A 15622-nucleotide genomic window follows, 5' to 3' on the forward strand; every position below is an offset into this window, starting at 1 on the left:
CTTTTTGAATTCCAGGCAAGGAGCTTGAATGTAAGGAGACCAAGAAGCATTTTCAAGCAATGTTTTTTGGTTTTTGATTTTTGTTTGTTTGTCTGTTTGTTTTTGGTTCTGTTTTTTGAAATGAAAAGAATCCGGTTCTGTAGAAAATATCTTGGTATTTCCACTGGAATGGCAACCTCTGGTTTGAAGTTTCTATAATGCTAACCTGATTCAAGACCAAATGTGTTTAAATGACAGCTCTTTTTATTTGTCTTACTGGAAAATTTCACAACTGATGATTTAGAAAAATAGATCAGAAAGAAAATTGTCTGTAATTCATTACGAATGAAGGGGAAGTTAACTAATGAAAAGTGGTGTTGGATCTTTTTGGTTACAAAACACCAAATATGCTGTCACTTAACTTTCTGAGGATTTAGGGATTCTATTGCTACACACTGACAAAGGAGATTAGGAAGCATCACGGTGCCATTCTGATTATTACTTGAACTACCATAAGCACCAAGAACCTCGGTAGGATTGCAATTACAGGGAAAGATGAACCTCACACCACAGAAAGAGCAGTGCTGCTCCAACCTGCAGCCTGCTTTGGAGAGCTGGGTGTGAGTCCTCGCTGTGATCTCGCTCGCCTCTAGGAAACTGACAGCTCCCCTTGTACACCAGGTGGCAGAGGAATGAAATAGGGTTGGGGTTGCCTCTACAGGCAGTGTTAACACAGAAGATGCCTAGGCAGCTCAACATAATAAAACAGCTCCAATTAAAAATCAGGCTTTCATATAAAAAATATAATCTTCAGGATTATATTGGTTTACTTCATACTCTACTCCACCCTAATCTCTTGAATGATTTCAAGAGAATTGTTTAAGTAACTTATTCTTTTTAACCTTCCCGTCAGATCTGGTTTTTCCATCAGTACTAATATACCATTTATATTTTTTTTTAAGAAAAGAAGAAAGCATTATAAAGATAGCCAAACAAGATGATATATATCATCTCTGCTAAGGTCTTGCTATGGAACTGAATTCCTCAGATTTGAAATGCGTTCCATAAATGTAAAAGACATAAGCAGTCAGTCCTAATGGCTAAAAAAGGCGAATGAGGTAACAGTAACACTGATGGGCTGTTTGTCTCAAATGTCCCATAAAAAGGAATGTGAAATTAATTTTTTTCAATCTACATTCTCTCTGTTCAAGCAAAATACTCCTCAGTGGTAAGCTGAGGTAAGGCGTTTAATAGAGAATGGTTGGAATTGGAGTTGTGATTTCTATGCTGATAATTTGGGAACTTCTTACAGAAATAAAAAGCATACCAAAGTACGTATTTCCTCAATTTCCTGTATGGCTCATGAATGCAGGACGACACTTTTTGGGGAATATTTTTTTTTTCCATTTTCTAATCGAGCATACTGGAATGATCTCCCCCTGCTGTATATATGCTGCAGGACAGTTCGGGAAAGAGGCTTTACCCCAGGCCTGCTGTTGTAACAGCTGGTGGCTTTGGCATTTTCATATAAACATGCAAGCCGAAGAGGAATTTCTCCTAATTGGCCCCATTCCCCCCTTCCTGGGACATTCCACAATGCCACCAACAATGAAGTGCTCAGAAGGAAGAATCATTTCTGTTTATGTGAAAATAGATCTGAATTCCATGAGTCAAGGGAAGAAATAACAAAAAGCTTCAAAGACCACAAAGAGAAGTTATAATCAAATCTGGATGCTGCTTTTGAGATCTGGCAGTGCTCCTCCATGTACCAGCCATGAATGCTCATTGAGTTGCAGCCAGGCGCCCTTCCTTCTAGCCCTTGCCCACCTCCCTTCCTGCACAACCTTGGACAAGCTGCTTGCTGAAACCACGCCACGGGATTATCTGGGTTAAGTGCGAGTAACACCCTGAGTGAACACCTACTCTCAAATGTGAGCAAACCATTTGACTCTCAGGAGTGCTTCCTATAAATTAAGCCATTGGTCTAAAGTTCATAAAAGTGATGATCAAAATATGCCTTCAGGAGGCAGCATAGCATCGCAATAAAAGGGCATGGATGTTTGAGTGCCTCAGAATCGAATGCAAATTCTGGCTCTGTGACTTTCTAGTTGTGTGACCTTGGTCAGGTTATTTAATTTCTCTGAGGCTCAGTTTGCTTATATGTAAAATGGGTATTCTAATACCTCTCTCAGAGGTGATGATTAGACACTTGTATGTAAAGCACCTAATTAATACGTAGTCATGCTCACTAAGGGTTAGCTAGTTTTATTAAGCACTCCCATAGTAGTCTTATTACAGTTTATGTTACAAGGTATAGCTCCAAATACAATGCAACACAATGCATAGATTTTCTATGATTCTTACCACCAAAAGATATTACTGTAATTCAGCTTAAGGGAAAGCATGTTTGGAGGCTTGAAGCAACCCTAAGCATTGTCACCAGCTCACAGTACCTTGCAGCAAATTAAACATTTTTCTCTAGTCTTCAATTTCTGCTCCTAATCAACATGAAAATTTATGCATCTTTTTAAAAGAAAAATACTCTGTTGACACCAGGAAGAGAAGTATCTTCCTGAATCTTTATCCAAATAACTCAACTGATTTCCCCATATGATGGCAGCCAAATCACCCTTACCGTTAAATACCATTTCCTTAATATACTTCAATTCAAGTTTCCCTTTTGGTGGTTAAAACCTGTTTCTTCTCATTTGCCACATTAGGCAATTAATTGGGTATTTATAGGCAGCTATCATAAACCCCACTGTCACCGCTACTAGTCATACATCTTAAATTCTCCACATCTTGCTACTTAAAACCTACCCCTTAATCACCTCATCATCTTTGTCACATTTTTAAAGTTTCCTTTCACTTAATCAACTCCATTTTCTAAGCTAGAGTACGAACAATTGTGCAGAATTCTCCTAGTGCAGCTGTACTGAGGCTCAATGAAGAGAAAGTGTTTTCTTAAGTGATTTCTTTAGATCCCAGGATACTTTTTGCTTCTAGTGCAAGAGCATCACCATGTGAGCTATTCCTGATCTGCACTTCAGTGTTGCCCTCAATCCATTTCCATTATTAACGCCTTTCCTTGTCAAATGAGGCTCTCCCTGGTGGGGGCTGAGCCTGCTAGGAGTGAAAATGCCACCCCACTGTCTGGTCCCTTGGCCACATGGGCTCCCCAGGGTGTGCTACTTAGGCTGACCCTCTCCTGCCCGGTGTTCATGGGTGTTCAGACCTTGAAGAAGAAAGAACCCACCTCTAACATTCCTCGGGACACTTGGTCCCTTGAGCTAAAAAACAAGAGAAAATCCTGACCCCCCTGAGGACGGTCAGTTTTGTTATTTGGCTTCCTCTCCCTTTCTGAGCATAATCTAGCCAATTTCTCCAGTAAATGACCACTACAATTTGTCTCATGTGCCTCCAAGGGACACATGTTCCCAGTGGGGTAACCCACAAATCATTCTTCCACAGGATCTTAATAAGAGCTCTGGGGAAAAGAGGGCTCTACTGTCAAATAACTTAAGGAAACCTGGCATTCAGTATCTCCCTCATAGAGACTCAAACACATCTTAGAATATCAACGATTCTGAGAAATGTCAAGGTAAAATAAAATTCACTGACCTTTGCTACATGAACGTTTCCCAGAGTTGTTTGACAACAGGGTCATTTCTTAGTGGGACAGCTATTGCTATGTCAGGAAACTGTAGGGTCACCCAGGCAGGGTACATTTGGAAATGCTGTGCTGTATCATGGTTCCCCTTTAATTTCCTCTAAACAAGCTGTTACAGTCTCATTGACGATCTCTGAATTACTACTTTCACCTGTGAGATCTGTCCGAGAATAATGTTTTTGAAGGAGGCTTTCACACTGAATGGTCTCCACTGACTTTATGCACAAAATATTTATTCAACAGCTCCTAGCTGGAAAACAGATACAGGGGCCAGCTTGGCCTCACACACATCTGGCAGCACAGTCCCAGGATCTCCTGGTCCTACACTGCATTTCATTTGATCGGTCACTGTCACATGCCCCATCAGACTGAACTTCCTGTCAGCCAGCACTTGGCACAGAGTAAATACTTGATAAACATTTGTTATACACAAGAATGGTCAGTTTTAGTGTATTTCTTAGAGAAATGTGCATGATTATTTTAATGTTTAATGGTTGAAAAATAACTAATAATATGGCTAGCTTTATTTTTCCCCAAGACTCTTTGCTACTGTAGATGGTGGTAAGAGTTTATTAATTAATCTGCAATGTGCCTCCACTTAATCCTTCTATGTGTTGAGCACTTGGCATGTATTATTATTTAATTATTATAAGTTGCAGTGAGGTAAATAGTTGATCTTCATATTACAGACAAAAAAATGCCAGTGAGACAAATTAGGTAGGCTGTCTGTTATTTCCAAGTGTAAATTGCCAAACCAGGTTTTGAGCTCAGGTCTCACTGACGGAGCCTGTGAGTTTTGCATTCTATCCTATGTTGTACACACACCACACACACATACCACATGTACACATGAAAACATCATAGAAGTTAGATAATTAATATTTTTACTAATCAGATTTTGATTGTAGTTAAAAAATACATGGCATAAAATTGACCCTTTTAACCATCTTAAGTGCACAGCGCTGTGGCATTAAGTACATTCACGCTGTCGTGTGGCTGTCACTGCCATCCATCTCTAGAGCTTTTGCATCTTCCCCGCCTGAAACTCTGCACACATGAAACACTAACTCTCCATGCTCCTCTCTCTTCAGCCCCTGGCAGCAACTATACCGCTTTCTGTGTCTGTGACTTTGACTACTCTAGGTACCTCATATAAGAGGAATCACACAGTAGTTGTCACTAATTTATTTTTAAACTCTTGCTCTGGCCATAGTATCAACCATATGCTTGGGGAAAAATAAATCAGCTTAACTTTCTTATACCAGTGCAACATTGTTTGTAGTGTCATTAATGTTGCTTGAAGGAAATCAGGCTCTAACGTTAAAACAAAACCAGCCCCAAGTAAGCAAGAGGAAATCTGCCCACACAGCACCAGGGCCACAGGCAGATCTCTGGAAAGACAAAAGTTCTGGGGAAGTCCGGGTGGCAGCTTAATATCTTGGGTCTTTTGATGATTGAAATCTGCATATACATCCCAAATATTTCTCTTTTTTTCCTCTTCCAAATGCATTTCTGCTAATGTGTGAAAACAGTACAACTTGAGGGAAATGTAATCCACATGTTTTGGTGCATTTACACTTGTATGCTCTTGAGAATATCAAAATGGTCTAACAATACATTTTCTGATGGCTTCTTTTTTAATAGAAACACAATTATAGATTTTGTAAAAAAGAAAAAAAAATGTAATCCCAAAAGGAGATAGGCTCAATGTAAGTTTAAATTCTTAAAATTTAAACATTATTTTTAAAAATTTCCAAGCTGACCTTCAAATAAAACATTTAAAATACAATCAGCACCCTTTAAATTAGAGACTAAGGTAAAGTAAAAAACTCAATAGTTGGCTCACCTTTCCTTTTTGGCTCAACTTTAAGAGACAATAGAAAACAGGGAAAAGAGGACAGATTTTAGATGTACCCAGACCTGGGTTTGAATTTCTAGAATAACATTTGGTGGGTGTAGCAACATTTAACAAGACTACATTTTCTCATCTGTAAAATGTACATTCTAATATGGATTACTCAATTGTCTTAGAGATGAAACAAATTGTATATATGAAGTGCTCATATATACAACATAATAGAGAGTCTTCCATAGATGTTCACTAACTTACATTCCCTCCTTTCAAATTTGAATGCTCTACAGCAATGATGCCATTAAAATCTATTCACAAAATATAGTTATATGCAGTATAGTGAACTGCATTTTTCCTTTAAATTGAAAGACTGAAAAGATTGATCCCATTAGAACAAGAAAACAAGGCACTAGAATGTGAAGTGAGTTATATAAGGTCACACATGAACTTGAAGGCAATGAAGAGGAAGCAGATTCAGTTTCTGAGGAGCTTAGGGGGAGACAAATTGTGTTGAAGATATTCTTTAAATCTATGTGAAATGGTGCTTCTCTGGTTTCTTTTGGCTGCAGCATCTTGGTGGTACTTTTATTTCACCACACACTCTCCTCAAATTCCCAAAATGTCTTGTATCAACTTTTTTTTTTCATTTTTAAGTTAATTAAAATGTTTTCTTTTCTTAACTGTTTGAAAAGCTTATGGCTTCTTGAAATTACCAGGGGTATAAAGCTCTTAGGGACACCTTTAACAGACATAAGGGTTCTGAGTAGGTTAGGCTAATTGGCTGCCCACTCCAGGAGTCACCCTGCCCTCTGTGACTTCGCTGTGTTCAGATGAAGGGCAACCCGGGGAGCGGAGCGTTCCAAGGCCCCTGGGGCTCCCCTTCTGCATGGCATCCTAATCTTACTCGAAGGCTGAACCCAGAGACACGATGACTGTTAATGCCATACCCAGATAAAAATATGACAACATTAAGATACAATTTCATTAAAACCGATACGCAAGGGACACACGGAGGACACACGGAAGGTTTACTACAGCTGAGGAGATAAGCAATGAGGCCCACAGACCCAGCTCAGCGCCCCCAAATCCTTAAGGTTAGGGGATGATGTGATAAATAGGCTACTGCACGTGACCCACTGATGATAAGATTTCTGCAGGTTTTTATTTACCCTCTTTACCACCATTTCTTTACCTGCCCCAACATTTCTTTTTAATATTAACATAACGCTGTGTGTTTAGTCAAAATTAAACTATGAGCCTCTTAAATGAAAAGACGGGTTGCTCTATTCCTGTTTTCACTGGCTAAGTCTTCTTAACAGGAATGTATTGAAATCTTGACATCTTAAGTATTCCTATTTAAAGAAAACAAATTTTTCATGGAATTCAGCCCACTTGTCATCTCTTCATGTACCAGCGTCCCTTCTTGGTAATGCTGGAGGAAAGCAAAGCCACTCCTCTTAAAGAGAGGACTAAAATGACTCCCTCTCCAACCAACCGTGAATGAGCCCCACTGTGAAGTGAAGCAACTCACTCCAGGCTGAATCCAGGCCGAAGCCAGTTGGAGGCAAAGATCATGTCACTTACTGATTTTCTAAGTTAACTCTATAACATGGAAATCCAAACCAGAAGATAATTTCAAAAGTTTTATATTTAGCTATTATGTAGTAATTGTTTTTGCTTCTCCAGTTTTACATGTCTAATTGCATTTAATTAATTTAATTTATTCTCCAAAGGCACACCATAAAATCAGTACTTCAATTTAATCCAGAAAAAGACTTCTCTGAATACTGAAAGTCAGCTGCAGATAATACACAAGGAACTCAAGAACTGATCCCAGAAAATGTCTGATCAATCTTTTAAGACAATAATGAAAATGCTATACCATCATTTACCCTTCTGCTCTTCCTGAGACTTTTTATTTTTGTTTCTGTTTTGATTTCTATATTCGGTTTAACATTCAGTGGTCCACTCAGATTTTTTCAAACATACCTCTGACCTCAAGGATCATTCTGTATAGCGATACGAGAAAAAATCCCAAAGACTATAAGTCCAATTAAATATTCACCCAGGAAAATTCTTTAGCATAAATATCACTTCCCGGTAGTGAAAACTTATCCTGCACCCCAGAAATTCATCGGTAACTGTGATGATTTGCAACAAGAGTTTCTTGTCTATTTGACAGGTTCACTTATCAGGAAATCCATTAGGGTTTAGGTTGATGAGGACATGTTGCAAAGGAACAACTAAGTTCTTGGCCACTTCCCCAGTCGCAAATAACAGAAACAAGAATTCCTGAGCATGAAAGCCCAGGTCTCGTGAAATATTTCTTCCTCATGGCACAGATAAGCATAGTTGATGGAGATCCCTAAGTCATATCAGTGACAGTAACTTGGCTCTCAGAGCTTCTCCAGTGCCTGATGGAAAGACATTCCTTAGGCTGTGATTCACACCTCCTCTTTTCCTCCCTGCTCTCCTAGGAAGGAAAGTCACTGTGCTATGCGTTTCTCATTGAACAGTAACAACGTGCACAATCCCACCTCACCATTTCGGGACTTCTAGAGAAGGCTGCAGGCACTCGATGTCAAATCATCTGAGAATACTCTGATTGATTTCGCTCTCAGTACCCTGCCATGGGTTAAGGATTTAATAACGTTAAAAATAATTGAGGACTTTGGGAAGTACCATGGCTAGTTTATTTGAAAATTCACTTCCCTGCCAGCTTTCTCTCATTCTGTTGACAGACTATAGAAACTTCCTTTCATCTCTTTCCTCTTTTTGCAGTTCGACCTCGTCCCTAAAGGAGTATGCTCTTTCTAGAAGATAGATTATGCACTACACACAACATGAAAACTTTACACAGTTTTCCTGTTGTCATCTGAAAGGCCTTTCTACCTGGAAGAAATAACTTATCTCACCTTTCATTCTCACATTGGTTTTACTTAGAATTCCTTATGAGGACCAGCATACTTAAACTTTATGGAGGGATATAAGCTGAAACTCTGGTTCCTCTTAATTTTTCTTTTTCCCCAGTGAGATTTGTGACAGCTTTCCCCACTGCTGTTATCCATTATACAAATTTAACTGCACTTTGAGGATATGTGATTTCAGAAACATTATCTAATTTTCTACCTAAAGAGAAGAAAAAAGCTGTGGGTAACAGGGCAAGGTAAAGGCTTGCCTTTAGAAAAGGAAGACTGGTAACCATGGAAAATACTAGGTGGTCATTCCATTTAATGTATGTGCCTCAAACTGAAAACAAACTAAATAAATTAAATAAATCTCTATCAGATAGCTTCCACAGGTAGCCAGTATGTTTATTAAAAATGCATACTGCATAAATTTGTCACAAATCATCTTAATTATGTTAATCTAATAGCTTTTAATTTTAATCATCATTCAGAAAACTTTTTAAAGTACTCAGTTGGTATATAGAGAGTGCTGGTTAGACTTTAAATGAGAGCATGTTTGCCCTCCAGGAGCTTATAAAATAAAACATATTGTCTTAAATCCAGAAAAGTGTTTCAGAACATCACTTATAAAAACTCTTGCAAAACACCATTCAGAAACATAATATGTCAGATAATCAAATAAAGTAGTACATTCAACTTTTTTTAAAAGTCACCTTAAAATCCAAGCATCAATATTCCAATAATTGGATTCAAGCTACATTAATTCATAATGTGCACTAGTTAAAACTTGCTGCAGGTTCCAAATGTGAATATTAAAATATTATGGGGAAAATATTTAAGAAAAGTTTTATCTAAAAGAACTTGGAGCTGCTTTTTGAAAAACACAGATCCAAGGACCAGCAGGCAAGAGTAATTCAATTTAGAATCCTCTCACACACAGAGAAGACAGCTTCCCTTCTTTGTGCTGACACACTCACCACTGAAACACTTCCCAGAAGTGCTGCTGGAATCAAATAACTGCAACGCACATTCATGGGGAAGTATCTGAAAAAGGTTATGGTGAGAAACCTTAGAGCTTATACATCAAACTCTATTGCAATGACATCCTTTGAAATTTGGAACTCAGCACCAAGGCTATTTTGGCACTCCACAGTACCTGGAAGGACAGCATGCTCCTCTCTGGCTAAAAGGTCAAAGGCCAGCAGTATTACAATAAGAAGACACAAATGGTGAATGGCCCAGTGGAAACTGGCAGTCCTTTGGAATTTGGCAATTTTTGCAAGATCTTTTCACTAAAGTCACAAATAAGGTGACGTTTATAGAACGGCCAATCTCCTGTCACAGAAATGTCGTGGTATAAATTTGATGTGCCTTTTTACCACTGTAAAACAAACGCAACTTTTTATCAATTGCACAGTTTAAAATTCAGGACACTCATCGTTTTACGAAAGTCCTTAATGGAGATAGAAATTGCCCCTAAAATCAATCCACGAGAACATCTGCTAAGCCCGCAGTTCCCATTCAAGCTCCACTTCCATGTTCCACCTTCACCAGTCAGACAGCAGGAATCTCCGAGACCTCAGCACAGATATCTTTGACATTTTTTATTTGTTTTTAACTTGGTCATTAGCTCTATTTTAGATCCTATCCACCTGGCCTCTGGCTCCCTCTCCAGAGTAACTGTTGGCCTGCCCCTCCCACCCTCACCTTTTAAACATCTTCTCAGCTCCTCCTGGTTGCCAAACACTCACATTGTTCATGCAGCTTTTTGCATTTCACTTCTCAGGGAAACCTTTTCTCAGCCCCACACTGGGTGAGGTCTCCCTGGTACATGTGCCCAGAGTACCCTGCTGTAGCCTCTCATTCTCCATGGAAACACTCATCCCACTTTTCCATGTTTATTGTTCATGCTCATCCTCCCTGCCAAAATGTAAGCTCCGTGAGGCACTGGGCCTACCTAGCTTTCTCACCAGAGCTTCTAGAGCGTACTGGACAGACTAAGTTTAGTTAGTGTAGGTGTGGTGGGAGGGTATGTGTCTGAGGTTTTAGCACAACCAGGTTATACCATACTAGCTAATTAGGAGCAAATTAGTGCCTTTTGCCTACTGAGCTGACACTAAGCTAATGGTGGGCACAAACTAATAACCTCTCTCTCATCAGGGATTCTTAGAATAGCAGAATATTTAAGCCTGGCAAAGAGAGACATGATACCTGTTCTCATTTATACTCCCATTGATAGTTTATTTTTCTCTGTTGTTCTTTACCTTTAACTGTATAATAGGTTTTAAAGCTCAGATGAGAGAGTAGTTTAGTGAATAATATATGAAATAAAGAACAATAGTATTAGTATAACTACAACTTGTATTTAGAAATGATTCATGAGCAGTAACTAGTTTGCACACTTTATCTATGTCATCTATATACACAAATGACATTTCTTTCTTAATTGTTTACTGTAGATGGGAGACAGTAGGAAATGATATGAAAAGAGAGTATTTGCAATAGATATAAATTAATAAAGGAGATAGTTTAGATCATACTACTTGCTGTATTTTAATATTGGCAATGATTACAAATATTGAAACAATGCATTAAGTGGTTAAAATAATTATTTTTTAAATATCCAAAATGGACTTTGAAGAGGTAAATAATTTCCCATCCCTATTCAAAGTATATTAAACCTTGGTTGACCAGTATCTTTGAAGTATTAATCAATTAGCTCCTAAACAGGACCTCCGGTCTGAGGGAATGCTATGTGGATTTACATGTCTCTAAAGAAGGCACTATAAATAGTGCATAAGGATTATTGCTGTTTTTCAAGAGATGAGTTGCTAGTAGTGACTAAGATAGAAAATGTTTCAGATAAATTAGTTTGACAATAGAAAATTCAGTACTGGTCACAGCAGTTCATTAATAAGGAAGGAAATATAAATAAGTGGTAAATGGGGAGGCATGGGCAATGTATATAGCCTGATCTTTTGTACCCCCTTAATGAGCTGAAAAACAAAAAATAAAAAATAAAAAAAATAAGTGGAATTTGGTAAGGCTAATAAGGATTCTTACCATATGTGTGAAGATGTAAATATATATATGTGTAAACCTACAGAACTACGGTTAGTGAATTAAAAATGTGTCTCCAGTGCGTAATCAAAAAACAGTGTAGCATAAAGTCCCCTTTTCCTCCAGCCTGTGTTTCCTGTTTTGACAGACTCGCCTCATTGAGGCATTGTGGGAGAATCCAAGTTATTTCTACAGCATTCGTGAGGTTTCCAGGGGGACATCCCTCACAGAGAAAGGCAGAGCTGTCGTAGGTAAAAAATCAAGGAAAAGAATAACCCACAGAAAATTTTTAAATTTAATCACTGATAAATTCTTTTTGTATACAGTATCTCTTGTCCTAAGTGGCTCTTACTGGGATACACTGAATTAGGAGAAACAATACTGCCTTTTTATCCGCAGAATTTATAAGCAGAATTGTCATTCCCCTTTCATGGGGAATCCAGATGTCCTGCCCTCAAGAGACACTCAGACTCATTTCATCTCAAATCTGAGAATTCTCATATTGGCAATCTTATAGAAAGAGTACAAGGTAAGTCAATAAGATATACATACCAAAAAGATGACTAAGTCCTATAGAAATTAAAGAAACAAAAATAGAATTTTCCAAAGGGAGATTTAAAAAAAAAAAAGATATTGCTGTAGACCTCAGAATTTTAGTGTGGTAAATTGAATTTTTGACCCTAATTATTTACTCCTCCCTATCGCCATACCTTTCACCATGTAACTTTGAAATTTCTTTTAAAAAGGGTCACATGGATTTCCCCACCCCTTTGGATATAGCCCCAAACTTGTTTTGTTTGATGAGATGTAGGCAGAAGGGTTTGCTAGCTCTGCGCCAACATCTTCAGTGGCACTGTGGTTTCTGCCTGCCCTGCTGCTCTTCAGCCATCACCATGAGAACAGGACAGACACATGAAGTGGACATGAGCCCAAGCCACAGGGGCAGCCACACCCGGCCAGACCTGCCACCAGAAGCAAAGCCATTCTTCTGCTCCCACCCTATACTGGCCATCCACCCCCCCCCCCCCCCCCCCCCGCTTTTCCACGTGCATGGGATAAATAAATGTTTATGTGTGAATGCCACTGAGATTTTGTGGTTGTTACACGGCATTACTGTGACAATAGCTACCTAATACACTTATAAATTAAAGTGGGCAAAAGTAGTATTCTTCTGTTCTAGAAATCTGAAAAAGATATTTACCCCATTCAAATGAACGAAGGTTGATTCTTCATTCATTTACTGTGAAAATCAGCAAATTCACACCTGATTCATTCAGAGAGCATTTACATTCAATGAGTTCATTTGAGGTTGGCCACTGACTTACTTTTTTCCTCACTATCATGCTAAAAACTATATTGATTTTCAAATGCTCACCCTTACCTCTAACCTGTTGGGGATACCAACGACTGGATGACCTCATCTATAAAGTTGTGGAGTTAAATTAGATCACCGGTCCTTGAATTATTCTTTAGGCCCTACCGTTCCAAGGAGAGATGTTTGAAGCATGGTGGGACACAGGAGGAAAGCTAAACAATTGGAGTGCTGGACTCTTGCTTCGATCTGTTTAGGTATCCAGACTTCATTTGGAAAATCAGTTTCATTGTTTAAAAGTCAATGCCTTTTAAGGTCTTCTCACACTGACAGCACTATGATTATAGCTTTGTTCTGACCACCCCCTTCTCTTTGTCTCTATTACTATGACTCTGATTTAAGACATCATCCCCTAAACTCCTGTAATAACGCCCTGACTCCCTGCTTTACATTGTAAATTGTGCCATTCTACTGCCCTGCTTAAAATTAGAGTAAAATCACCTCTAGTGGGGCCTCAGGGCTCTGCCTATCTCTGCAGTCTCATTTCCTGCCTCACTGGCCCACTTTTCATACCAGCTTAAAACACTCCCAGCTCTTTCCTACTTCAGAGTCTCCTCCCATGCTGTTCCCTCTGTTTGAAATGCTCTTCCTCTACTCTTTTCATACTTCAGTCTCAGTTTATAAGTCTCAGAGAGGCTTATAACTACCCAGACTACAGGAGGCCCCACCTGTCCCCCACCATTCTCTATGATAGCACATTGTTCTTTCCTTTCTTTGCACAAGTTGTAAACCATTACAGAAATATCTGTTGGTTGTTTATATTATCTCACTTTCCATTAAATATAAGCTCCAGGTGGCCAGAGGACAAGTTGTCTGGTTTAGTTTTGGATTCCCAGCACCCAAAGCAGCATCTAGCACATAGTATATGCTCAATTATGTGAATGAATGAATGACCTTCTTTGCTTTTATCAATATGGTTTTTTTCTACCACCTTTCCATACCACATAGCATGTACCTATAACATGTGATCCCGGTGTATGATATGCTTATATCTGCTCTCTTATTTACCTTCCTTAGTCCATATATAATGTTTCTTATACTCTTGTACATCAGAATGTTCTCTTTCCACTTGCTTCATTCCTCATACATCCCTTTTCTTATTCTTTTTGTGTGCCAGTGGTCATTATCTGGTAGGTTATGGAAGATTATTATCAAGTTGACCACAAATCTTATATTTAAATTCTATTTATTATAAAATTATCAGCAGCAGTTATTCAGTATATGAGAGCCAGTATCTGTAGAAGTAAATGTTCTATGCAATTTGACTGAGGTGACTGAGGAGTTTGAGGAACACCCATATTCCAAGCAAGGTGACCAGGAAATGGTTTTAGGAAAACTAATGACAAAATTTACATCCTAGCTAATTTCATTGACCTTTGTCAGAAGAAAAGAAAAAAAAAAAAATAAGTGTATGGTTTGTGTATATTCTAGAAAATAGGGAAACAATGAACAAGAATGTGGAGTGTTCTTCCAACAGTAGCCGTGGGGAGAAACAACAGATCTGAGGAATGGTAATGTTATGATCACTAGAGAAATAAAGTCCATGGTGGTGGTGATGGAGTAATATGTTGATCATAAGCTCTCACCACAGTTTACATGAACTACCCAACAGGATGGTCTAAGAGTAGGCATGAGACTACTGATTATTGAAAAAAGAATTCCCTCTGGAAATGAAAAAGTTGGCATTTTGGCTTAGGCAGCAGTCTCTGGTGAATTAGTTTAATATGAATCAACTTACAAAAATTCAATCTATTCTAGGTTTACTGTAAACATTTAGTTTCTTGATCTGCAAAGCAAAGATCCATACCCTAAACCATAGTTCTGAAAGAAAATGCCCTGGACTGAACCGGCGTAGCTTCCTTGGACACCACTTCTATCTTGCCTGACTTTCTTTCCCTCTCTCGTCTGAACCACACTAAATTTATTAATATTTGCCGTATCCATTATTATTTACCTATTGATGATTATATAATACACTTTTGTGAGCACATGATAACACAAAATGGAATTAAGAAATACAAGCATTATTTTTTGTCACTGAGGCAAGCAGACATTCCTTAGGGCTAAGACACAATTCCGTAGCCTCAGTGTACATTTTTGTCAATGTGGTTGTAGGGTTCTCTTTTTTCCCAAAATTACAAGTTTCAATAATGTCTTGACAAGTTGTTAGGGGGATCATCAGCTGCCTGTAGTACACAGCATATGGGACAATTAGTGAAGAAAGGCGTTAGGGAAAATATAAAAAATATTCAGACCTGGGACTGAAATCTCCCCCACAGTCGGATGCTTCATCTCCATGACGAGGCCATTGTGCAAGACCTTAAAATGCAAAAACAGAGAGAAAAATAATTTACAAAATAAAACTGTCTTTAATCTCAAGGTATATGGGCAGCTACCAATGCAGTCAACATTCAAGAAAGATATTGCAAAATACAGAGATATTTAAAATTTTCATTTGAAAGTAAATATTTGAGGTAAAAGTAATGTTTCATCTTATGATATACCAAGTGAAGCCAAAAAAGACTGGAAGACTCAAGGACTAGAAATCCACATTTCTATAAAATCTTCCCACTCTTAGAGATGTTATTTTCTCCTAAATATAGCAGGTGATGTCCCCTCTTTCATCTATGTGCACTTCCCTAATATTAAAACTCAGCATTTCCTACATCACCTCACAGCAGGACTTGGCCAAGGTCAACTGCAGAAGGGCAGAGCAGGAGGAACCAGACCTGGAACAGAAGAGCCGGCTGGGGTGGCACTTGTGCTCCTGACTGGTGGAA

General features: G+C 38.5%; 1 protein-coding gene across 4 annotated transcripts in view; it reads right to left on the reverse strand.

The window, feature by feature from the left end:
* SUGCT (succinyl-CoA:glutarate-CoA transferase) overlaps nucleotides 1-15622 on the reverse strand; it is a 676753-nt gene that overhangs the window by 85191 nt on the left and 575940 nt on the right. For all 4 annotated transcript variants that reach the window (XM_069461618.1, XM_069461617.1, XM_069461616.1 and 1 more), the window contains one exon: nucleotides 15098-15161. In XM_069461618.1, coding sequence (XP_069317719.1) covers nucleotides 15098-15161 — 64 coding nt within the window. The remainder of the gene's footprint in view (nucleotides 1-15097; nucleotides 15162-15622) is intronic.

This window comes from Eulemur rufifrons, chromosome 29 (assembly GCF_041146395.1).
Source record: "Eulemur rufifrons isolate Redbay chromosome 29, OSU_ERuf_1, whole genome shotgun sequence".
Taxonomy (NCBI): Eukaryota; Metazoa; Chordata; class Mammalia; order Primates; family Lemuridae; genus Eulemur; species Eulemur rufifrons.